General features: G+C 44.3%; 1 protein-coding gene across 12 annotated transcripts in view; it reads left to right on the top strand.

Moving 5' to 3' along the window:
• The first annotated feature begins 2,214 nt into the window (after positions 1-2,214).
• IKZF2 (IKAROS family zinc finger 2) overlaps positions 2,215-23,376 on the top strand; it is a 118,214-nt gene continuing 97,052 nt past the window's right edge. For 2 of the 12 annotated variants that reach the window (XM_072931872.1, XM_072931877.1), the window contains exons 1-4: positions 2,215-3,839; positions 4,082-4,159; positions 5,916-5,964; positions 6,652-6,756. In XM_072931872.1, the coding sequence (XP_072787973.1) occupies positions 3,723-3,839; positions 4,082-4,159; positions 5,916-5,964; positions 6,652-6,756 (349 nt within the window). In that variant the 5' untranslated portion in view covers positions 2,215-3,722. Of the gene's footprint in view, positions 3,840-4,081; positions 4,160-4,584; positions 4,621-5,484; positions 5,648-5,915; positions 5,965-6,651; positions 6,757-6,802; positions 7,005-23,376 lie in introns of those variants that run through there. The other 10 variants (XM_072931870.1, XM_072931873.1, XM_030278459.4 and 7 more) reach the window with 9 other exon arrangements.

The following is a 23,376-nucleotide window of genomic DNA, read 5'->3' on the forward strand; positions in this document are numbered from 1 at the left end:
CTGTAATGTGGCAAAGCTGAGAACTGCTCTTGGGACATTGCTTGGCAAAAGAAAAGCTCTCCTTGCGTTAATTGCTGTGTTTCAGAAATGCAGAACTGAAATGCAGAGCAATAATGGCTTGGCCAAAATCATGTAGAGGCCCTCTGGTCATTGTTGGATATGAATCAGCTCTCTTGATCCCCAAGCCATCACCTGGCCCTCAAGATCACCACAGCAGCTCTGCTGAGCTGGGCAATGTAAATCACTGTGGAGCTCTTGTTACAGCCCAGAGCCAAGTTCTGCCTTGAAACTAGTGATTCAGCCCACTGTTGCTGTAGTGAGGATGTGCTCATCTCTGCAGCCCTTGGAGTTAGCAAGCTGATTTACAAAGCCAAGTCTTCCCACTTTATTCCCTGCCCCATACTCTTCCTTTGGTTACTCCTCGTTTTCACAGCTTCATTTGGTTTCAAAAGCTTGCAGAGAAGCTTGATTAAAAAAATCAGAAAATATTTACTGTAGAGGATGGGTCTGGCTTTTCCCATCAGCTTCCATGGCTCAGGCAGGTTCCAGCAGCTTTGGGAGAAAAGCTGTTAGCTATTAAGTTATTACCTGTATGGAGAGCCAGCTGGAAGCTTTCAGTTTTCAACATTTTGATGAAAAGCACCATAAAAATCTTGACAACAAGACTTATAGCATTTCAATGACATGTTTTGCATTTGTCCCCGCTTTTAATGATCTGTAAAAGTGATCGAAGGCTTCAAAATGATGCCGAGACCCACATCTCAGGAATTTTTACCCCCCAAAATGAAGAGAGGAAGGGGGTGGGGGAAAAGATAAAACACCAAGTGTGTGCTGTTGGGTGAATTCATTTGGACAGCTTTTGGGAATACACTTTCCATCTGGAGGAGAGTGTCCGCAAGGAGAGTTATTCCGGCATAAACTGTTACGGTATAATTACCCAGCTCCAGCTATGCCAGTCTGTTTTCTGGTGTAGGAAAGCCAAGTCTAGTTGTTGATACGTAGGCGTGGGAAACATGAAGTCTGCTTTCTAGGCTCAGCTCTGAGTGCTCTCTGTGGCCAGTCCCCTGACCTTTCAGCCTTCTTCCCATGCAAAATGAGAAGAGTTTAGTTAAACCCACTTCACAGATGTGGCATAATGACTAATTGGTTCAAATTTGTGGTGTTAGGGAGAGAGCTGTCAATTAACTGTAGTGTCTTGGGCTGGCTGAATCATTTAATGTCTTTTCCAAAGTGGGGTTTGTTTCCCTCTCTTAGGGTTGGGTGGCTCTGCTGCTGTTCTACAAAGCAGAATCTCATTTGATGTAAAGTGGTAGTGCTAATAAAACCTGGGGTTTACCTTGTCTCTAACAAGTATTGTGCTTGTGTGTAGTGAGAGCAAGAATTAAGGCTTTTGCTTCAAGATTTTGTAGCAAAGATTTTGCCTCAAAACAAAATTTTCCAGTACCTAGAGCCTTTGACATACAAAGAATGTGGGTATGCAGTGATGGTGGTAGTTCCATTGGCGTTTGTCTGAAACTCAGTGGCAAAATGCAGGTGTTACTCTCCTTTGGTACCAAGGAAAATCAAGGATAACGCTTCCATTATTCCCATAAGTTGCTCTGTTGGGTCAAAAGGCTCAAGGGTGTATGGGCATCCTGAATCTCAACCCTTTCTAGTGCTTACTTGCTTAATTTTGCACACTGAAATTTGATAATGTCCATGTATATCATGCATGATAGACACAACCTCAGCTTCCCAGTGGGCAGTGAACTCTGGTGCCTAACGATGGCATTACCAGGGTCAGCAGCGCCCAGCAGTTCAAAGAGAAGAGAGCAGGACAGCGCTGTTGCACTGGTCCAGGAGCTGCGGGAAGCAGGGAAAGCACATCGAACATCACCCGCACACGAGATGCTGGGCTGGGCCAGCCCGAGTGGGTCTGTGGGGTGTCTCCTCAGTGTGCCGATGTCCCCTCGCCGCGGGAAGTGCTCGGGGCCATTCCTTCAGCCTTGGCTGTAGGGCAGTGAGAGGATTTCCCTCAGGGTATTAAGGCTGATTTTTACACTTTTCCCAGCACACCGTCTTCTCGGGACCGGGGTGAAATGCCATATAGAGCCTTTACTCGCACCCGGGCCGTCTCCACACGGAAACTCATATCGTGAATGTTTAATTAGTAACAAGCCGGGCCGCCCCCCCGCCCGGGGCGGTTATAAATACAAGTGCTGAATCATGACTCCGCCGGTCCCTCCGGCCGGCCGGCGGGAGTCCCGGGGCGGCGGCTGCCGGCGGGGAGCGGGGGGTGCCCGCCCTGAGGGGCGGCGGTGGTGCCCTGAGGGGGCGCGCGCCCTCCGCCCACGTGAGGCGCGGGGCGCGCACTGTGGCGGCGGCGGCCGCACTTGTCCTGTAATCGATTGCCGAGCGCGCTGAGCGGCCTCGCGCCGGCTGCGGGCACCCGCCCCCCGCCGCGCCGGGCCCGCGGGGGCTGAGGCGCCGCGGGGCGGGGAAGGGGCTGAAGGGACTGAGCGTGAGTGTGTGAGGGACTGAGTGTGAGTGCGTGTGTGTGGGTGTGAGGGACTGAGTGCGAGTGAGGCAGCGAGTGTGTCCGTGTGAGGGAAGAACTGAGTGTGAGGGAGTGCGTGTGCAGGGCTGAGTGGGGGTGAGGGAGTGAGAATGTGTGCGGGGCTGGCTGTGCGTGAGGGAGAGAGCGTGAGTCCGTGCGGGGGCGGGGGGGGGGGACTGAGTGTGAGGGAGTGAATGAATGTGTGTGGGTTTGAGCCTGAGGGAGGGACAGTGTGTGTGTCTGAGGGAGTGTGTGTGGAGGAGGAGGTGTGTATGGGTGTGAGGGAGTTCGCGTATCTGTGAGGGCTTGTGTGTGTGTGTGTGTGAGAGAGAGGCAGGGTGTGCGCGTATCTGTCTGTGAGGCAGGGAAGGAAGCGTGAGAAGGAGGGAGCGAATGAGTGTGTGTCTGTGTGTGAGTGTGTGTCTGTGGGAGGGAGGGAGGGAGAGCGGCCGCCGCCGCCGCCGCCGGATCGGTTTCTCGGGGTTTGACCAGCTGTCCCAGGCTAACCCTCTGCTCTCTGAAGATGGAGGAAGTAAAAACAGGATTACCCTTAGCTACGGCTCCTCCGCCGCCTTAGTCCCCCCACAGCCAACTGCCGTGCACAAACACACCTCCACTGGGCAGAGGGAGCCGACACTAATAAACACACAAACAAAAGGGGGATGGAACTGACTCACTGCCTGCGCGGCTGAGGTAAATCTGCGCCTGGCTTCTTATTATTTCTTTCTTTTTCTTTTCCCCCTCCCTTCCCCTCCCTCCCCGGTGCCCCCTTCCCCGGCGGGAGGAGGGACAGCTCCGTTCCGGGGCCGGCGGGACGCGGGGCTCGGTCCGTCCGTGCGGGTCTGTGTGTGCCGAGGGTCCCTGAGCCGAGCGCGGCTGTGCAGCATCCCCGCGGGCGCCGATGACTTGTTGATGTTAGCCCGAAATATACATATAAAAAAAATTAAAAAAAAAAAACGAAAAAAAAAAAAAACCAACCAAAAAAGCAGCCAAACGGAAAAGCCCCCAGGAAGACCAGAAGAAAGCAGGGGCAGAAGCCGCGGCGGGTCTCGCCGGTCCGCTACCCAGCCCGGCCCCGCTGCCATTTCCCTCAGCGCCCGCCGCCACCTGCGCGCCCCCGGGGGGCTGCGGCCTGCGGCGGGGAGAAGGGGGAAAGGAATGAAATGACAAGCGAGGCAGGACTTCCATGACTTTGACAGGTTGTGGCAGGGGCGGGGAGAGGCAGGATGAGCCGCGGAGCCCGGCGTCGCCCAGGGCCGGAGCGCCGCTCCGGGGAAGTTGGCCCGGGTTTGCTGCGCGGGGTGTGAGTGCGCCCACCGGGCCCCCCTCTTCCCATCCCGCCCTTCATTCCCTCTTCTCATCCCGCCCCGCAATCCCTCCGCTCCCCCCGATCCCGTGGAATCCGTAAGGAACCGGTGGATCAAGTTTTCCTCTCTCTCTCTCCGCGCTAGTTAATCGCATTGCTGTAGCACCGGCTGACCTCCCTCCCTCCCTCTCTTTTTTTTTTTTTTTTTTTTTTTTTTCGTTCTTCATCTTCCTTCAAAGTATGTGCCATTCCTGAGCGAGTTTCCCCGCCGGCTCATCCCGGGGCTTCCCGGCTCCCCGGCTCCGCATGCCCCACCTGTAAGTGGCGGGGCGAGTTTCTCTCCCATATCCCGCTCCCCTTTCCCGTCTCTCTTTCCCCCCCTCTTCTCCCCCTGCCTTTTTAAAAAATCCATTTTTTAAAACTTTCTCCATCTTTCCGTGTCTTCAGCTCGAGCAAAACTCTCTTCCTCCATTCCTTGTGGAGGGGCTCAGCAGCTGGGATTTGCCATCACCAGCCTAAAAATGGTGACCAAACTTTTTCTTTTCCCTCTCCTCTTCCTCTCCCCATTGAAGAAATAAAAAAATAAAATTCAAGCTATGTTTTAATTTAGATTATGGATGTTTCTGTGTTTCTTTTTGTCTTCCCTTCTCTTCCTCCTCCCTTCCTCCCCTTTCTTTCCTTCCACTTCATTGGCTGGGATGATCTTTCCCTGTTGCTTCTGATGTTTCTTTCTTTTTCTCAGTGTGTGCCTGCCTACCTGGACTAGGGGGAAGATAAGGTAATTTTGAAGGGCTTGAGGAAGTGGCTTACCTGTTCTGAAAACTTTTTTGCCTTTTTTTTTTTTTTTTATATTTCTTTTTAAGAGTTGTGAAAATCAGTAATTGAAGAGAGTTTGGTAGCAGCTAGGCAGGTTGAAATTTAAGTGTTATGTGCTGAATGCCTTGGGAATTTGATCTGCTTTATACCAAAGAAGAACACAGAGAAAAGTATTTATTTATTGGGGGAAAGGCGGGGGGGGGGGGAGGGAAGGAAAGAGGGTTAAGGGAGGGGGAGGGAAGTGGTTTTGGAGACAAGAAGTGAAGCTGCCTGTTTTCCAGTAAGTAATGGAGAAATTCCAGGAGCCAGGGCTAAATATACTTGGCGATCAATACAGAAATGGCTCATTGTGAATAATTTAGCTGCCTGGTGCAGTGAGAGTTTTGAAACTAAAGGCAAAAAAAGAGGCCATGGAGGGAGAGAGGAAATAAAATTTTCCTCTGGTCATGTCAGATTCTTAACTTTTCTACTTAAAAGAACATAGTTATGATTATTGATCTCTCCTTTTTTTTTTTTTTTTCACCCCCACAATATATATCAAATGATAGCTAGGGGGTGTCATTCTATACAGTTACTTGGGTTTCGGGAAAGTAATAGCTTGTTCTGTGTCAGCAAAGTGCTTCCAGAAACTTTTAAGATTGCTTCACACCACAAAATGCATGATCTGGGAGTATGAAATGTGATGTTTGGCCCTGTGCTGTGGCAGATAAATAGGGTTAGAGTGAACAGGTGTGTGTACAGGTGTGTGTGCACACAGAGGTGTGAGACAAAGCTGCAACAACTGTGTCCAAGGAGAATGGACATGGGAGGGTTTATCTTGTTTAGACCAGGAGGCAGTCTCTTGTAGTGTGTGAAAAGAGCAATTGTTAGTAGTATCCATATCCTCAAAGTCTGTTCTGACTGCAGATAGAGCAGATTAATTGATAAAGCATCCCAGCTTGAAGAAACAAGAAGAAAGTTGGGGAAAAACTCTCAGATCAGGCAAAAATGTGAGTGGGGCACAGAGAAAGAGGTATGGTCAGACCAGGATGATCCCAGTGCCACCTGGCCAGGAGGCAGCTGCATGTCTCACTCACAGAATTTACAAGAAGAGTTTGGTGATTTGCAAACGAGCACATGCAGTGCACTTGGGTGTTTCTCTAGGCAGTGGTTGCAACAGCAATAAAATGGGCAACTACTTAGGGCTTTAAGTAAGTTTAATCATTTAATGGTTGATACTGACAGGCGTCTCTGAGGGTGTACTTTTCTGCCTTGCAGCACTGCACTTTGACTATGGAAGCAGAGGCTGTTGATGGATATATTACATGTAAGTAGTTATTTTGTTTGATTATTCTAAATTACTTTTCTTTTCCTACTCCTTTGTATAATGCAGAAACCTGAAAGTTTGGCTTCCTTGTGTGCAGTGTCTGCACTGACACTGAATTAGTAGCATTTAAATATAAAGTCTCTGTATGACTGAGAAATGTATGGGGATGGGTGTATGGGTGATTAGGTTTAAATATTTGCTGAGGGTGAGTGAACTTTGCAAATGAGAGAGTTCCTCTCCAGAAATTCAAACTGCAGCCAAAAACTTTTTATGCTTTTCCCTATGTATTTCTCTTATTTTCAGGAAGGGGGGGGGGGGGGGGGGTGTTGTGCTTTGTTTAACTGCCAGTTAACCCAGAGCTTTTGGAGGAAGGTCTGTATGGTGAATTACTATTCCAGTCTTCCCTTGCCCAGCCTGGATTGTCCCTGTCTGCTAATGGGAAAGTAATCCTAACTTACTTAAAACCAAGCATCTGGGACAAGGTTTGCCACAGGAGTGAGAGTAAAAGACTGGTGACAGTAGCTTTGAGGGGACTCTTAAATCAGCCAAAAGTTTACTTGGGGCCACTGACAGTAAAGGAGGGAAGGGCAGGGGCGAAGGGAACGAGCGGGTTGTGTTTCTTAATCTTTGTGTATCTCTGCTGAAGAAGGGGACACAAACTTACGGGGACCTGTGTTGTGCTCGCAGGTGACAATGACTATTCGCCTGAAAGGGAGCACTGCGGCATGGCCATCGACCTCACCTCTAGCACTCCCAATGGGCAGCACACCTCCCCCTGTCACATGGCAGGCAGTAAGTCTCCTCTTAAGCCTGTTTCTCTCTAGCTGAGGGTTGCGTTGGTCTGGTCCTCCCTGGTCCTTGGTTTGCTTACCAGGTCTTAGCCACTGCTGTTGGCATTGCTAGTAACAGAGGAGGACAGGGAAGATTTTCTTTATTTTTTTGGTTCTTGTTTGTGCTGGTGTCTCATCTAAACATGAATGGGATTACTAGTCTGAACTATCCCAAGGTGGCATTTGAGAGCTGGTCCTTACCTGCTCCAGGTAGGAAAACGCTAGGCTTGACATGTGCTGGTTTTGTTTCCTCAGGTTCTGAAATCCAAATACAAATTGTTGTTATTATTATTGTTGCTATTACTTACTTTGCTTCCCAAAACAGCTTGAAGTAGCTTTATCTGAAAACAAACAAAATTATTTACAAAACTGTAGTTGATTTTAACAAACTGAAAGGAGTTTGGTTTAAATGTTAGGCAGAAACTGAGAGTTTAGCGAGTCTGCACAGTAAGTCTCAAGAGCTGATAATACTTATAGAATTATTTTCCTGTTATATATGGGAGGTGGATAAATGTAGTTTACACAATTTCATAAAAACAACAGTCTTCATTTTCTGTGTGTGTGAGTGCCCTACCTTGTTTAAGTGTTGGTTACAGTGTTACATCAAGATATTTACCTTAATGTAACCTCTGCACTTATAGTCTGGAAAAAAATGTAGTGCGCTTTTCTTTCAATATACTTAGTGTTTCTCTCTATGTGATACTAATTTTGTTTCTTGTTTTTGTGTACTACAGATACACATTTATCTATTTAAACCAAGGGTTAGTAAAATGCTCTGCTGAAATCTGTGAAAGAAAGAGAGAGCTTCTAGGATTACTTGCTTAAAAATGCACAGTGTATTGCCTTCAGAGTCTTTCTGAGAAAAAGATGTTACTTTCCTTTAAGAATTCTTTCCTCGTGCAAATTACAGGTAAAGCGCAGTTTTATGAGCCTTTAAACTGAGGGTTATTATGAAGATCTCTCAATTATATACATGTTGCTGGAGAATATGATTTCTAATACCGTGGACTGAACTTTATATGACAACCACCCATAATTCAGCATCTTTAGACAATTCCAATTGTGCTGCACTGGGATTCTGATATACTTTATTATGTTGTAAAAGTTTTACTACTCACTTTCTTCGTTTTCTTTGTTTCCCTTTTATTAATGGGAAGGCTTCATTGGAAGGGGAAAAAGTATCTGTGTTTTAAATCTTCTTTATAATCTAGACTGAAAACCAAAGTCAAATTAGGAATTAAAAGATGTAGAATGAAGTCATGCAAAAGGCTTTAACACACTCAGTATTTTCATGTTCATGGTGTTAACATTTTCAATGGTTTTTAAGCTTCATTAGTTCTTTGCAACACATAGTATCTGCAGCCTTGATGAATATCTTAGGGTTTTTTTAAGAGGGGTTTTTTGGCCTGTCATAGATGTCTCAAATGCTTTGAGATTAGGATGTGCTGCTGTTGAAAAATTAAGGGTTCTGCCTGGGTTTCCTAAGCCAAACAAAACTCAAGCTTCTTAAATTTATTGTAATTTATTTACTCTTTGCAGGCTTAGGATTGTTTTGCAGAGAGGAAGCTTGTGCTGCCTTAAACATGGAAGATATTGATCAGAGGTTGTCAGCTTTTGTGGCAGCTGTTACATTGGTTCATTTAAGGTTTTTGGCCAAATCTTGAATCTGGCACGTGTAGGCTAAATCGCCAGGCTGGGCTTTTGAGCTGTCCACCTGTTTTGTGGGGCACAGGAAATCCTTTTAATGGTTTGGTAACTCAGGGGCCTGCGCCTCTTTTTAAAAACTCTTTTGAGGGTTTTTTTTGTGTTTTAAAAGGAAAGATGGAGGTGGAATGGCCATTTGAAATATTTTGTATGAATTTAGTAGCTCCCAGTGGATTGACCCATCATCCATTGTTTTCGGTAGAGGCAGTGTCTGTGTTCTATTTCAGACTGATTTGATTTCCAGTGCGTTGATGGAGATTAGGTGATGTTGGCTGCCATTACAGCAAAGCCCAGGACGTGTCATCCTGGCTGGGTAGGATTTGGGAATGGAGGAGGTGATGCAGGGAGCAGACCCCAAATATTTCGTTTCCCGAGTGGTTGCCAGTCACTGCCAGAAGCACACATCCCTCTTTGGCTGTGTGCTCTGGATGTGCACCTGCAAGGCAGAGATCGAAGTTTTGACCTTTGTACTTCTTGCTTTCTACTGAATTGTTTTGAACCACAGGTCTTAATTTAGTCAGAATTTATGCCTGGCTCAGAAGGAGAAACACCAAAAGAAGGAAATTTCTTGGATCTGTGCTGAAATGACTGGGTAGTGCTCTCCCAGCAACAGCAAAATTATGTGCTGGGTAAAGAGTCTTCTATGTTCATTAGCCCCTGGCAATCTGTGTTAGTAATTCTGTCTGGATTACTGATGTTTTCAGGTTCTATTCCAAAAGGGTTTGGGTCGAATATTTTGGCTGCTGCATCCTTTAACCTATTGTCATTTTCAAGTATCTAGATGGTATTTGTAGGTTATGGATGGGGATGACACTCAATTTTCCTCGTGAATGAGATGATCCTGAAAGATGAATCACACTAAATCACCTGTCATAGCTAACTGATGATCTTACATATACCTGCCTTTAGCAGAAAACTGCATGTGTGTTGGCAGATGCTCTGTTCTAAAATACTTCACTGTAGTTTTATGTAAGCAAAGATTTAAAATACATGTAAATAGTCAAACCGAAGAGGTTGATAGATCATCTCACTTTTCTCTACAGCAAAAGATGAATTAGTGTTACACCTGCTGAGTACAGATGATATATTTACATAGCCCCAAATCTGGAAGTCCAGATTTTCTTTTGATCTTCCATAGGAAAATTCTTACAAAGGCTGACACCTAGAGCTGGGTGTCACAGGCTTGCTCAATTAACTTTGTGTTGGTACTAGAGAGTTCCCTGCATGGCCCTAAGCCCCCCCACAGACCCCACTGAGTTCAAGGGAGCCTGTCTTGTTCCCGTCCGTGAATGTTGAACTGGGCTATAAGTGATCAGAAACCTCAGAATAGGAACTGGCATGCTAATTAAAGGCTAATAGGGAATCCTTATAAAAGAGGCTTTAAAAGGAAATAATTCCCAGTCACCTCCCCACAATGCCACACTGAGTTCTTACTACAGTTATTAGAGGTATTTTTCTCCTGTAGGTTAAAATGGACTTAGACGAATGTCTGCTTTAGAAACTGCAGGGGCACAGTTGTTCAATTAGTTGACTCAATCATTGCTTTGTATAGGATGAAGGACACTTCTCTAAGATCACTGGCCTGGTATCATAGGGAAAATAGTAGCAGCAGCTATTAGCATCTGATAGTCAGCGACAAAGGCAATTTCCCCTTAAATTAGAGGCTTGACAGTGGGTGTCCCAGTTAACTTTCTTATCTTTGCTTTCATAGACAAAAGGAGCCCTTAAATGAAACAGAGTCAGAACAATCATAAATATCAAACCCAACATCTGATGTTTGAAACCGATTAAAATTGTGGTATGCTTTCAAGAGATGTTTATAGTAGCTTGAAGCGTTAGTAAGTTATGAGAATTAATTCATTAAGAGAATAAGCCACGTTGGCTGACTCTACTGCTGAAAATAATGAGGCGATCGCGTTTTCTGCGTGGTGGGGAACGATCGCGCTCTCTGACGAGATCGCTAATTGGGACAGCAGCACTAAGTGGGAATGATTTCAGCAGTGGTGTTTAAAGAGAACTTGGGCAAAGTTTTATTATAATGTAGCCAATACTGTATTCCAAGTGATCAGGGTGGACTGTCGGTTGCACTTTTTTTTGTGGCATCAAAGCCCCAAATCTTTCCTGATCACTTTCATTTTTCAAGCTGAGTTGTCATAGTACTCCTGTTTTGTCACAGTTGTGTTGTCCTAAGCAGAGAGTTACATGTACCACAGCTGTATTGGCACATCTGTAGGGATAAAGAAATGTAGTTTTGAAGCCTGACTTTTGGACTGAAACCACATAGAGTTAAAAGTTGCTCCGTGCTTCAGCTCCATGGCAAACAAGTCTTTTCACACCCCAAAATTTACTCCCAGGCATGTGAGGCTGAACCTTGCTCTGGGATTCTTTCCTGGCTCAGCATGTGTTGTGGACTTTTTAATAGGATGAGGTGATGGAGGCTTTCCTTTAGGGAGAGTGGTTGAAGCTGGCTGGGCTGGGCTGCAGAGGGGGCCTGAATTAGTGCTTTAAGGCAGTTGTTCCCCTGATGTGTGCACTGGGGCATGAAGAATTCTGGCAGCCAAACTGCTGTGCTCTGAACTGGGGATTCAGGTCTCCATTTCTTCCAAATATCTTGGAAAGTGCTAAAAACCGGGACCTGATCACCTCGAGTTGCTGAGGAATCTTCCTTCCTCAGCAGCCTTTAAGGAGTATGGTAGGCAGCATTTATTGGTCTGGGTATCTCCTGCGTCAGTGCAGGGAGGTGTACTTTTGACAGTCTCTTGAGATGCCCTCTAGTCCTTTGTGTCTGACTTTGCAGTCTTGACACTTAGATTTTTTAGAGCTCGGCTATGGAATTGCTTGGTGATGCCCAATACAGATGTACCTGTGGTTTGGCAGGTTGAAGGACAGTGAAGATGGACTTTGCCAAGATGAGCTCAGACATGAGGGATGAGCTCAATAAAGTGTGGCAGGGAACTGTAAGAAGTGAGCTCCTTAGGCACTTACAAGAACACGGTCTTTGCTTCAGTCTTTCATCCTCAGACTTCCTGAGAATTGCCAGGGCAGTAGTAGTAATCAAAGTTTTAGCCAATGCATTTTGATTTCTTGGAGCTTAAGAAGAAAAATTATTAAATGGAAAGGCAATAATCAGGATTTTAACAGAAATAGAGGAGTTTTCCACGTCTAAGTAACACAAGCTCTGCAAAGTAGTGCTGCACTGTGTTTCTTGAAAAAAAAACTACAACCCAAACAGACGAAAGGGTTAACTGGAAATTAAGCATTTCCTGGGATGTACCTTGAATTGTTATAGCTTTATCCACATCAGCTCAGATTTTTCACACTGGTGTGGTTAAAATAATGAAATAGTTCCTCTGATATGAACTCTCTAAACCAACACAGAGTAGCCACTGAAATGAGTTGGAGTTTGAGTATCTGTGGCCCACACTGCAATGGTGAAGGGCTCCCCTGTGCATTTTTCCTATCTTCTGTCACAGTCCTGGCATTCCCTATGGAGTCACATACTTGGCTGAAAAAACATTCCTCCCTCTCAGTGAGTGTTATAATGAGGGTGGAGTGAAATGATCAGTTAATCTCATTAAATAGGTTTTTATTCATTCTGATGGAAGTCCCTTGAAAGGTCATCTGCCAGGGCTTTGTTGCAGCACACACCTTTCTTGGGAAGCTTCTGTTACTCTCTTGGACTGTCAGGTTCAGTTAACTTTCCCTGGTACACACCCTGTTACAACACTCTGCTCTTGCTAGCTTTGTAGTCAGCAAATTTTCAGTGTTTGCTTCTGGAATTTCAATTCCTTTTCAGACATGCCAACGAAAAGAGAAATCCTCATCTTCCATGAAATATGACACTTTGATGGCAGCTGGATGACAAGATACCTGTTGGAGAGTGTTCTGTGTTTCCCATTCCCGGATCTGGGGAAAGGTGCTACTGTTGAAAACAATGGATATCTTCTCTCAGGAAATTGGTTCAAAGGCTTGTTTCCAGTTCCTGTGGGTACGGGCTCTGTTCTAAGTGATGTAGGTTTCCAGGGTGGCAGGACTAAGTTTTAGAGGTGGAAATGCAGCTGCCTGTGCTACCTTTGTGCAGTACTGAGGATGAGCAGTGCTTGTCCTTCCAGTACCAAGAGGGCACCTTGAAGGAGTGATGCCATTCTATGTGGGAGGAAAAGGCAGAGCCTCCTTTTCTGCCTTTTGCTTCAATAATCCCAGTGAATGAAAATCCTTGAAGAACCCACCTTGAAACAGGTATAAAATTGACCCGTTCTAAAAATTCTGTAGAAAATTGAAGAGAAGGCTGAGCCACTGCTGTGTAGTATCAAGACCTATTACCAGCCCAGGTGAGGAGCCTGTGCTGCAGCATGTTGTCCCTTCCCTAGGGTAATGGGTACTTGTTTGGAGTCCAGGCAGCTGACTGCTGCATCCCAATGGAAGGAAGCAGAGCTGGATTATCACTGAAAAGCAAGGAACGTGACAGATACGGCTCTGGGCTAAGTCACCAGAGGCCCAGTTTTTCTCCAAATTCTGGTCATTGTAGGGAGTCCCTTCATATTTATGTGGTTTTTTTTTTTTCCTCTTGCCTTTTATTTTCTGAATCACAGAAGCCGTAGATCACTTAGGATGGAGACTTGGATGGTACATGTTAGCCTTTGTCAAAAGCAAGATTTTTTTACAATATCTTCTTTGCTTAGGGGTTATTTTGCATTTAATTTTTGCAACCCCACAATGGGATGCATTCAAAAGTACCTTAATACCAGTGCAGCTTATTTCCTGTCCTGCACAGGAATAATTGTGGTGGTCCTAAGTACCCTGTTGTGGTGTGATTACATTACAGCAACCACGGAATTTTAACTCTTCCCACACCACTGAGCATTGCCAGGTCTGTGTGTGGACGAGCCCCTATTCACACTGCCCAGAAAAATGTGCCCTTGATCTGGAGCCAGGTCTACATTACTGGCTTCTGCTGGCACTGCTGTGTCAGCCTGTGGCTTTCAAGAACTGTAATCCCTCACAGGCAGAGAGATGCTGGCAGAAGCTCCAGCTCTGAGCATAGCCCTGGCTGGCAGGGTCACCTGCAAGTGCTGTTACAGGTGTTAGGTTGGAAAGGACCGTAAAACAGCAGACACTGTTCCTGGAAAAGCACGGGCTTGATTGATCCCCCTCATTTCTGTGCTGATAGGTCATGTCAACTTCTGTGAATTAGAATGCCTTTTTTGGGTTTTTAAACTGACTTTTGCTTTTTCTCTGCCTCTTACGTTCAAAAAATCTTTCCCGTTTGGGGGTTTATTCCTGTAGTGCTGTGTGGCCAAGGCATAGCACCACAGAGGTAGTGAGCTCTGTGTGCATTGTATGAGCTCCATTAGCTCATGGTTGCTGTGTTTGTCCTGTCCAGAGAGGTCACAGGGCTCTTGGTCTTCCCTTTGGTGAAGCTCAGGTTGGTGGTCAGATCCCTGTGTCCTCTGGGTGTAGGGACTCAGTTTGTGGGGATTGGGATGGGGCTGCAGCCCAACCTCATCCCCAGTGGGCACAGCTGTGAGCAGCAGGTGAGCAGCACTGACAGCAATGAGCCATGGAGTGCCCAGGGGCACTGAGCAACCACCAAAGGGCACAGAGGGCACACAGGGGCACTGCAGCAATGTGAGTGGGATAAAAAGTTGGGCTGAAGGACAGGAAGGGCAGATGCCTGGAGCATTGTGAAGTGCCCTGATGTTCTTCTGTATGGGCAGACGCCTGAAGCCTTCTGATGTGGTGAGGTGTTACTGTGTATGGGCAAATGCTTAAAGCCTTCTGAAATTATGTGGTGATACTCTGTGTATCATGGCTGTCTCAACTGTGGCATGTGCTGCGACATATGGGGGGGAGGTCAGTTCTAGGGCCAAACCATGTTCCCACCCCAAGTGTGGATGGTGTGAATATCTGTGTCTACCAGCTGGTAGTGAAAAAAGAGGAGCTGGAGTGTATCATTCTCCTACACAGGTAGGAGCCCCTCTTCTTAGCAGACTGTGGGTTTTACACAAGGCATGAGCCAAGGAATCTGATTCACTGCAGACCTGTCTGCTCTCCCCACCATGGTTTCATGTTACTTGGAGAAGCTGCACAGACTGTTTTTTTCTAGCCTCTTTTCCTGCTGTGGTATTGGTACCTACCACCTGTGAGGTTGCTCTGGGCACAGGTGTAGTCACTGCAGTAGGGGAGAGAGAAAGAGAAGATGATCGTGAATATTCAGGTCCCTGCCTTGTCTCTGACTTGGAGAAGGCTTTCGGAGGACTTGGTGCTAGTGTTCACCCTGACACTTCATGTGGCGGGGTAGAAGATTCAGCCGCACCTTGGTGCTGCTGTTGTCAGGCCCTTTGTCCTGGGGGTTGGATGTCTCAAATGGTTTTCAAAGGCGGTAGGCCATCCTGGAGTACATAAACCTTATTTATCCATTCACCTTGTTGCCCGTGCCACCTATCATACGTTTTTGTTATGAATCTTCTCGTGTGAGGAGGCAAGGTGGGCTGTGTTTCCTCTCCGGCGGATGGAAGATCTGGGCAGGGCTTACGGGAGAAATGCTCCGTTGGCAGTTAAACCGCATTCACGACAAAGCTTGACGTTCTGATGGGGGGATTTTCTTGTTTATCACCTCTGTTCTTCCACTTGAACAAAACAAGTATTAGACTAAAGATGCTGTGAGCTTCAGCACCAGGCTGGAGTTTTCTCAGCTTCTTTTTAGTGATGTTTTCCTTGCATTCCACCCCAGCCTTTAAAACCTCTCAGTTCCATCAGAAAATAGTGATGTTGTCCTGGTTTTTCTCAAGGGGCATGTGTTCCCTCAGACCATGAAAATTCATGTTGGTGAGTGGCACAGAATGCTGGCTGCAGAGCCCTGTGATATGCTCAAGTCTATGGTAATTTTTCTCATAATTGCTCATGGATTTGGGAATGCCTATGTGCAATTCTATGAGAATTCATACCTAACCTTTTCTAGACATCAACTCGGCTTTTGGACATTTCATGATTCCTTTTGCAAGCAAATTTGTTTTTTTAGATAATGATCTGGCCATAAAACACAAACTGTGAGAGTTTTTGGTAACTCTATCTGTGCGTAATTTAAACTTCAGCAGTGCGAAGAACAACTGCTTTATTCCAAGGAACAGCAAACAGGATGGTGTGAATTCCCTTATTTTGAAAATGAAAGAAGTTGCTTCTTTCTGTATGAAAACAGCAAGTCTTTTTACTCAGAAGAGATGAAGTTTATTCATTTGAGGAAGAGTAGCTGTTCTCTTAAAGTTGTGGATGGTTTAAAAGCTTCCAGGAAAGAGTGGCAGTAGATTGAAGACCTTGTTCTGGTTAGCATCCGGGTCTGTGATAGAGGGAGACAGCTCAGGCAAAAGAATAAAATGGTGTTTGGGTTTTAATCTTGCTTCTTGAGAAATTGATATCCTGCAGGGTTTTCCTTGTCAAGATAACGGCCCCTGAAGGAGACTAAATCTTACTAATTAGCAGTTTTGCATACTGCTTTTAATTGTTTTTTCCTAGGTACAGACTTTGTATTGCATGTGTACTGTTGTGGTGAGGGGCCTCTCTCCTGCAGCCCTGGAGGGTCTACCTGAGTATAGAAATATTTCAGAATACACCATTGGGCCTTAAATTTACTCAGTGCCTTAATCCTCATAACCTTTCAGATTTAGGCATGTCCTAAATGCAGTTGTAAGTAATAGTTTTACAGTTTAATCTCCCAAAATTGGGTCAACCTTACCAGTTGTTTTGACCTTGTTACCAGTACAGGTAGTTCCTGGGCGTGTCAAATGCATCTTCATGCAGCTGTGTGGAACAGTCTGGGGTATCAGCTTTACTTGAAACCCCCCTGTTTTAAATTTTCTCCCTACCTTAAATGCACAGGCCTCTATCACTGTAGGGTATTATCCTTCGGATAATCTAGTCTTGTAGAGAGTAATATCACAATATTTCCTTGTTATTTTGTGCTTTTTCAGTTTTAAGAGCTTTACAAAGGATACCACTTGAAGAGATGAAATGAGTGGACAGAATTTTAGGCTGAAGAGGTGGAGAAAAAGTAGGGAAATTAAACTTAGAAGAACTGAGCTCCTGTAGGTGGAAGACAGTCAGCTTCATAATTTGTGTATGTGACTGCAAATTGTCAGAGTATAGGTAGCTCTCAGGAGTTCAGAAGAATGATGTGCTAGTTGTGTATGTAAGGGTCAAGTAGTATCTAACGTTAGCAGACTGAGAGCTCCGTGAGTTTATTCTTGGCCTTCTTTTAAATTCGCATTCTACGAATTGCACAATTTATTTTGCCACAATCCCGTGTACCTACATGTGAATTGCAGAGTGTTCTTATAGTCTAAATGCTATGACCCGTCAGCTGCCCCCAAATTACCTAATATCAAGTAGAGAAGGTTGGCAGCCAAAGAAAATGATAGGAAAATGTGTTTAGCCCTGGTTTCTGACAAGCCTGTACATGTGCAGTGCAGTAATACAAATGGAAGGCACTTAGAGAGGGTTTCAGCCACATACAGCAGAGAAGTGCAGGCTTGAAAAATACTAGGAAAGTGCAATTCTTATGAAACGAGGAAGCCAGGAAGGGGAGAAATAGGTATGGGAATTGTGCCTTGGCTGAAGGAAAAACTATTTAGCACCACCCTTTTCAAATGTCAAATGCATGGGAAAAAGTTGTTGAAAGCCAGCCTCTGCTAAGTTTGCTGCTTGCAAAAACTACTTTTTGTGAGATGTTTGTGCAAAAGCACCTCTATGGTCTGCCTGTGAGACCAGACATGACTCAGGCTATCAGCACGTAACATGGTTTCAGGTTGCTGTCTTACTGCTCTTGGTCTAAAATGCTGGAAAGAAGTGTTTGTTTTTTTTCCTCACTTTTCAAGTGCTTCATTCATTTAATGTCATTAGTGCTATTGTCACTTAAATTTACCTTCTGACTGGTAACCATTAAATATTTATAGAGAAATCAATAGTAGTGAGATTTTTGTTCAAGTAAATATATATCACATATGTACTCAAAACCAAAGCAAACTGCAGTGCATTCCAGGAAATAATCTGTAGTGCTGCTCTGTAATGCTCTTCCTCATCTTCATGTCAGAATGTTTTATATGTGTCCCAGCTCACCCATTCCTGCCCCAGAACTCTGGCTGTTCTTTTTAACAGCCTAGAGCCTTAGGAAAAGAGTAGAAGAAGTGTTTTCACAGTAGAAATGTGAATGATAATTGCCATAAAATTATCCAAGGTTCCTTAATGACTGGATGCAGGGAGATCCTTAGCTTTGATGTTGTGTCTGGTGGACAGCGCCCCAGCCAGAGACTGCTGTACTAGAAGAAGAGAATGGAACTGGCTGGAGGCAAACCCAGCCCTTCCCAGCATTTGGAAAGGAAGAGTATTTTTGAGAGAAGGTGGTGATGTGGCGACAGAAGATGATGGTTTAAAACCATTTCAAACCAATGCCTCATAAAAAAAAATAGGACTGGGCTTAAAGTGGCTTTGGAACCAGGCTTAAGTTCACTGGAGGGGAATAGACAAAGGTGTGATATGGACAACACAGCCAACGTGCACAGGGCAGTTTATTCTCCATATTGGGTCTCTGCAGCATTTTCTTGTGCAACTATAGATGGAATAAATCTTTGTAGACCATCCAAGAGATGACCTTAATCAATTGTTCTGGCCAGGTGTTTTGGAAGAGGGAAAGCTTCCTTATGAGTCAGTGATGAAATTTCAATTTATAATTATGACTGTAGTTTATAATAATAATTCTAATTATATATATAAACAGTTTAACCTACTACAATGTAAAATGGTAACATTTGCTGAGCTTTGGCTGCTTTCAGACGGTGAAAATGTGCTGGTGGTTGTTGGCTGGATTTCAGAAATATTTGTCAAAATTTTGTGTGCTATGTGAACAACAAAATTTTGTGTGGATTAAGCAATTATTAATTCTCTCCCATTATCCGTCAGATAAAACTACAACTAGCTCATTAACCAAAATTAATTGTAAATAAAGCCGATCTGTTGTTGAGGAAACTAGTTAGAATGGTAATTGGGTAATGATGATGCATTTAATTTCAAACTGCAGATTTAAAAGCTACTCCTTTTGGCAGTGATAGAGCAAGGTGTTCTGAAATGAAGCCTGGTGCTTGTCACTGTCATTGTCCTCTTAATTAATGCCACCAGGACTGCCTGTGTTTTGAATCTAATTAGTGTCCCCTGCAGAGCACTTGGAAATGTCCTGATTCTGCTCACACTGAAGCCTGTGGTTAAACTGTTTTGTGACCTCTGTGGGCAGGAGGTAACACAGGGAGCAGTGTGGAAGTGGTGGTGTAGGACATTGTGCACTGCTGGCTTTCCTCCTGCAGCAGCACAGCCTCATGTCTGAGCTCTGGGAATAGTGGCTGTGCTTTGGGATTTGCTACTCACTTGCCATGGAGATAGATCTGGAGTTTCAGGCCAACAAAACTGAATTGTGACTCAATGTTTTAAAAATGATTGAGTGAGTAATTTTCTATGCAGCTTTATTACAGTATCTTTTGCCCCAAGTATTATTTACTGTAGAGTAACTTCCAGCATGTTTTCACTGCTATTTGTAATGTTGAATTTTAATAAGAAAGGACTTGTTTAAATAGGATAATGTTTTTGTCACAAATTGCCCAGTTCTAATGGTAAAATTGGCTTCACGAGTAAAATCAGCAGTCATACCTACTAGCTTACACGCACAATTTCTTGATTATTTTTTCTCTGTTTTTAAAATTTATTAAATGCTATTATGAGATGAGCACAGTGTGTTTGAATTTAGCCAACTACAATTTCAATCATTAAAAAAGAAATGGCCATTGGGTACAAAATATATCATTCAGGAGAACACCAAGTAATTCAGAGGGATGGAGCAACTCTGCCATGAGGAGAGGCTGAGAGAATTGGGATTGTTCAGCTGGGAGAAGAGCAGGATGTGGGGTGACATAATTGTGGCAAGAAAAATGGAGAGAGACTATTTACAAGGGTCTGAAGTGACAGAACAACGGGGAATGGCTTCCCAGTGCCAGAGAACAGGGTTAGATTGAACAGTAGGAACAAATTTCTGACCATGAGGGTGGTGAGGTCCTGGCACAGGGTGCCCAGAGCAGCTGTGACTGACCCTGATCCCTGGAAGTGTCCGAAGCAGGTTGGAGAGTGCTTGGAGCAAGCTGGGATAGTGGAAGGTGTCCCTGCCCATGGAAGGGGGTGGGATGGGATGGGTTTTAAGGTCTCTTCCAACCCAAACCATTCTCTTATTCTCCTTGTCCTATCATTTGTAATCACTCTACTGATTTTTTTTTCCTTCTGACTTGCTTTAGAGGGAATTACAGAACTAAGGCATTGACTTAATCTTTAATGTTCCTACTTACCAGACATTAAGGGAATACAGAATAAATATATTTTACCTGTTTTATTTTTAACTTTTTTCTCCGTGAGGTTTCTTTCTTTTGTGCTTCCTGGTCCATGGGGAGAAAAACCCTTCAAGCATGTTTTAGTTACATCACTAATATTAGAACTGAGTAATCGGGTGGCTTTGGCAGCAGTCTCGTTTATAAATTGTTGGTGAGCAGATGGCTCACCAAGTTGGCATGCCAGCTCCAAACTTCCACAATCATGAGTCAAGTTTTAAATCCCAAGATTGCCTTACATACCATGAGGGGTTTTTTTTTATTTTTAATGTGTGTTTGTTTAATAAATGTAACTCTCGATGTGTCTTCTCATTCCTGAGCTGTGTTTTGCACTGAAGCATGGCTTTTCAGCAGTCTCTGGCTTTGGGAAGGCCGTTTTTTCTTAATTTAATGAAAGTGGAGACTTTTTTAGTCACATATCTGAAAATCTTGCTGCTAAGAAAAACTAATAAATGGCAGTGTAAGGGACATAAAAGTGATACTTGTCAGTTCTGGCTAATGTCAAACAGTTCAAATGATTGAGATCATTCACAAATGAACATATAACAACTTTTGGTTTGTATGCACAAGTATTTTTTAGGAATAATTTGCTGGCATTTGTTATCCTGGGTATGCAGTTCTATGCCAATTTGTTTGTTTTCTGAGTGCAGGGCTTAAGTCATTAGGCAGCATGGAGTACAAATGTTACATTTTGAAATGCAAGAGTGAATATTTTCTCTAAACAAAATGTAGCAATAAGGAAACTGGGCCGAGCAAGAGGGTTCAGACATCCACCCTGTGAGCACAGTGAAGTTCCAAAAGGGTTGGATCTTGATCCACTTGAGAATTTGGACTAATATTACTGGAAGGATTTCTGCTTTTTTCTTTTTCCTTTTCAAGCTATTCCTTTAAGTAAAATTAATATGCTGTATGTGGGTTATAATGCATTGTGGGACCTGTTATGAAATGATAATTAGACCTTATTTCTAAATGATTCCACACAAAGTGTGCTGTTGTAAATGCTAAACAACTGTGTTTCATCCATAATCATGTAATTGGTGTGTGCAGCTAATTAGTGTGTGCTCAGTTTAGGCCCAGATTTTTTGGAAATGTCTCCTGTTCTGGTCCTGATTTAGCAAAGCTCTTAAACAGATGATTAACTTCCATTGGCTTTAATAGGACTTAAGCACATTCTTAATCAGGGCCATTGTGTCAAATCATTCTCTTGGTGACAATCAGAACAACCTGCCAGAGCCGTAGTAAAAATATCTGTAGGTCCTTCTTAAATTTAGATTAATCATTTCTTTAATTCATGAAGCATTTTGTTTCAGAATCAGAAACTGTGTAGCTACCTTTCTCTCTCTCTCTTTTTAAGCAAATGGTTATTGCCACAATCTAATTGTATGTGTAAAGTTTAAAGATTTTAACTAGCTTGGCAGGCTGTTTACATCAAATCTGTTCAATACACCTTTGAGATGGAGAACAAGAAAATAGGCATCTGAGAGTGCCTCACTGGAATATAAATGTCAGTGCTGATAGATATCTATGATAGAAAATTTGTGTGGGAGTAATAATTTAGTAATAAAATAGGTCAAATTAATTTCTATGCTGAAGGGGATACCTTACAATAACCATTTTGTAATTTTATGTTTGACAGTTTGCTCTGCATTATGTGGATAGGTGGAGCTGAGATAATGTAATCCATTTCCAGTTGTAAACAAGATTGCTTTAAGAGCTGCAGTAGTAAGATGCATGTTGGCTGACTTTAAGCTGAAAGGTAATTGCCTCTGAATATTAATGTGTATGTGGGGATTTTGTTTTTAATTCTGGGATTTCATATTTGCCCTATAGCAGCTCTGAAGAGACCCTTGTTTTCCCAAACCCCACTTTGCTGCTAATTGAAGCTCATGGCAAGTGTTGAATTTTGGGTCCTTCACTTCTATTTGATGTGGCCCGTGTTCCTTAGAGAATGCTGCTTCCTTTGGCTGTTACTTTTTTTTTTTGTGTAACCACCTTTCAAGTTGAGGGTTTTTGGAGATGCTCTTGTTGTCCTACAGCAGCTGTGAGTAGTTCCTAGGATGGAGGAGGAAGGATGGAATTGTAGGTTATGGAAAAGGGGAGAAGTTGCTGCACTAACTAAATTGGAGCCTCTTAGAGAAATGAGAGTTAAGGTGCTGATCCATGTGCTCTGTAGCTGGCAGGCTTTCTCATCAGTAATTTAAGACCTATCCAAAGCCCACTGTACTCTGTGGGAGATTCTCTAATTCCACACACTTGTGGAGCAGACCCCTGTCATGGGGACAGGCTGTAGGTAGTGACAAGCACGGTCTGGGGGAACATCAACTGGCTGTGTTTGTATTTGAAATAGTTTTAGGCATGGAAGGCTACAGCCAGATTACAAGCAAGCTGTACCTCAGCTTTCCATTTAAATTCCAGCCCTTGGCTTGTACAAGCTGTTCCATTGCCACTGCTTACAGCAAGGCCCAGCACTGGGAACAGCAGGATTGGTGTTGAGCAGGGTGTAACTGCAGCTCTGCTCTGGAGCAATCTGCAGCTGGGCAGTGCTGCAGTAGCTTGGAAATCTGTTGTGTGCAGGGTTTTAACCTGCACACGTTTTAATTGCACCGGCTGTGTGGGCTGTCATTAGTTGGACTGTTTAAAGGTGTTATAACTGGCAGGTGCCCCAGATGCCCTTCTAGCTGAGATGACTATTCCTGAGACAAGCATTCAAAGCGGAGTTCAGCATTCCTTGTTCTCTGTGGCAATGCCAGCATTTTCTTCTGGAAAAGAAAAGCCAAATAACAAAAAGGGGTATTTTTAGCTTGGATCAATTTGCTGATCCAGTTTAGTGCACGGTCTCACACAGTGAGAGGGTGGTGTCTGAGCAGGGATGGGAGCTCCTAGCTCTTTTTCTGTTTCTGCAGAGGCAAAGGCATTGAGCTGCACTGATACCTCACACAGGTCATCAACTGTGTGGTCAACAAGGCAGGCGGTTGGCTTTTCTGCTGCCTCTAACCCAGTGCAAAGAGTGGTTGCCTCTTGCAGAGGGATGGGGCCAGCAGCTCAGAGGTGCTGGGTTCACAACCAGCCCTTTCACAGGTTGCCTTTATCTCACAGCTCACATTTGGACTGTAACCTCATATAACACCTTTATTAAACAGTGGTGGTGGTATGAGTGGGAACCACTGAACAGAGATAGACTTGGATCTTTCACACTCCTGCACCTTGCATAAACTTTGGGGTATTGAGCTTTTTGGCTCAGAATGATTTTTAAATTTCCATAGTGCCCCGTCTCCAGTGATTTGGTCTGACACTTCCTGAAGTCATGGGGAGTCTTGGTGGTATTTCAGTCATTTTTGCAACATGATGCTTCTTGTAGCAAAGCTGTTCTATGGATGCCTTTGCTAAAAAATTACTTAGCTACAGAAACATTTGACTGTAGGCTGGTAAGCAGAAAAAGTGAGGGTGTGTGGGTTTGTGAATGT

The sequence above is a fragment of the Taeniopygia guttata genome, chromosome 7, assembly GCF_048771995.1.
Source record: "Taeniopygia guttata chromosome 7, bTaeGut7.mat, whole genome shotgun sequence".
In the NCBI taxonomy this organism is placed as follows: domain Eukaryota; kingdom Metazoa; phylum Chordata; class Aves; order Passeriformes; family Estrildidae; genus Taeniopygia; species Taeniopygia guttata.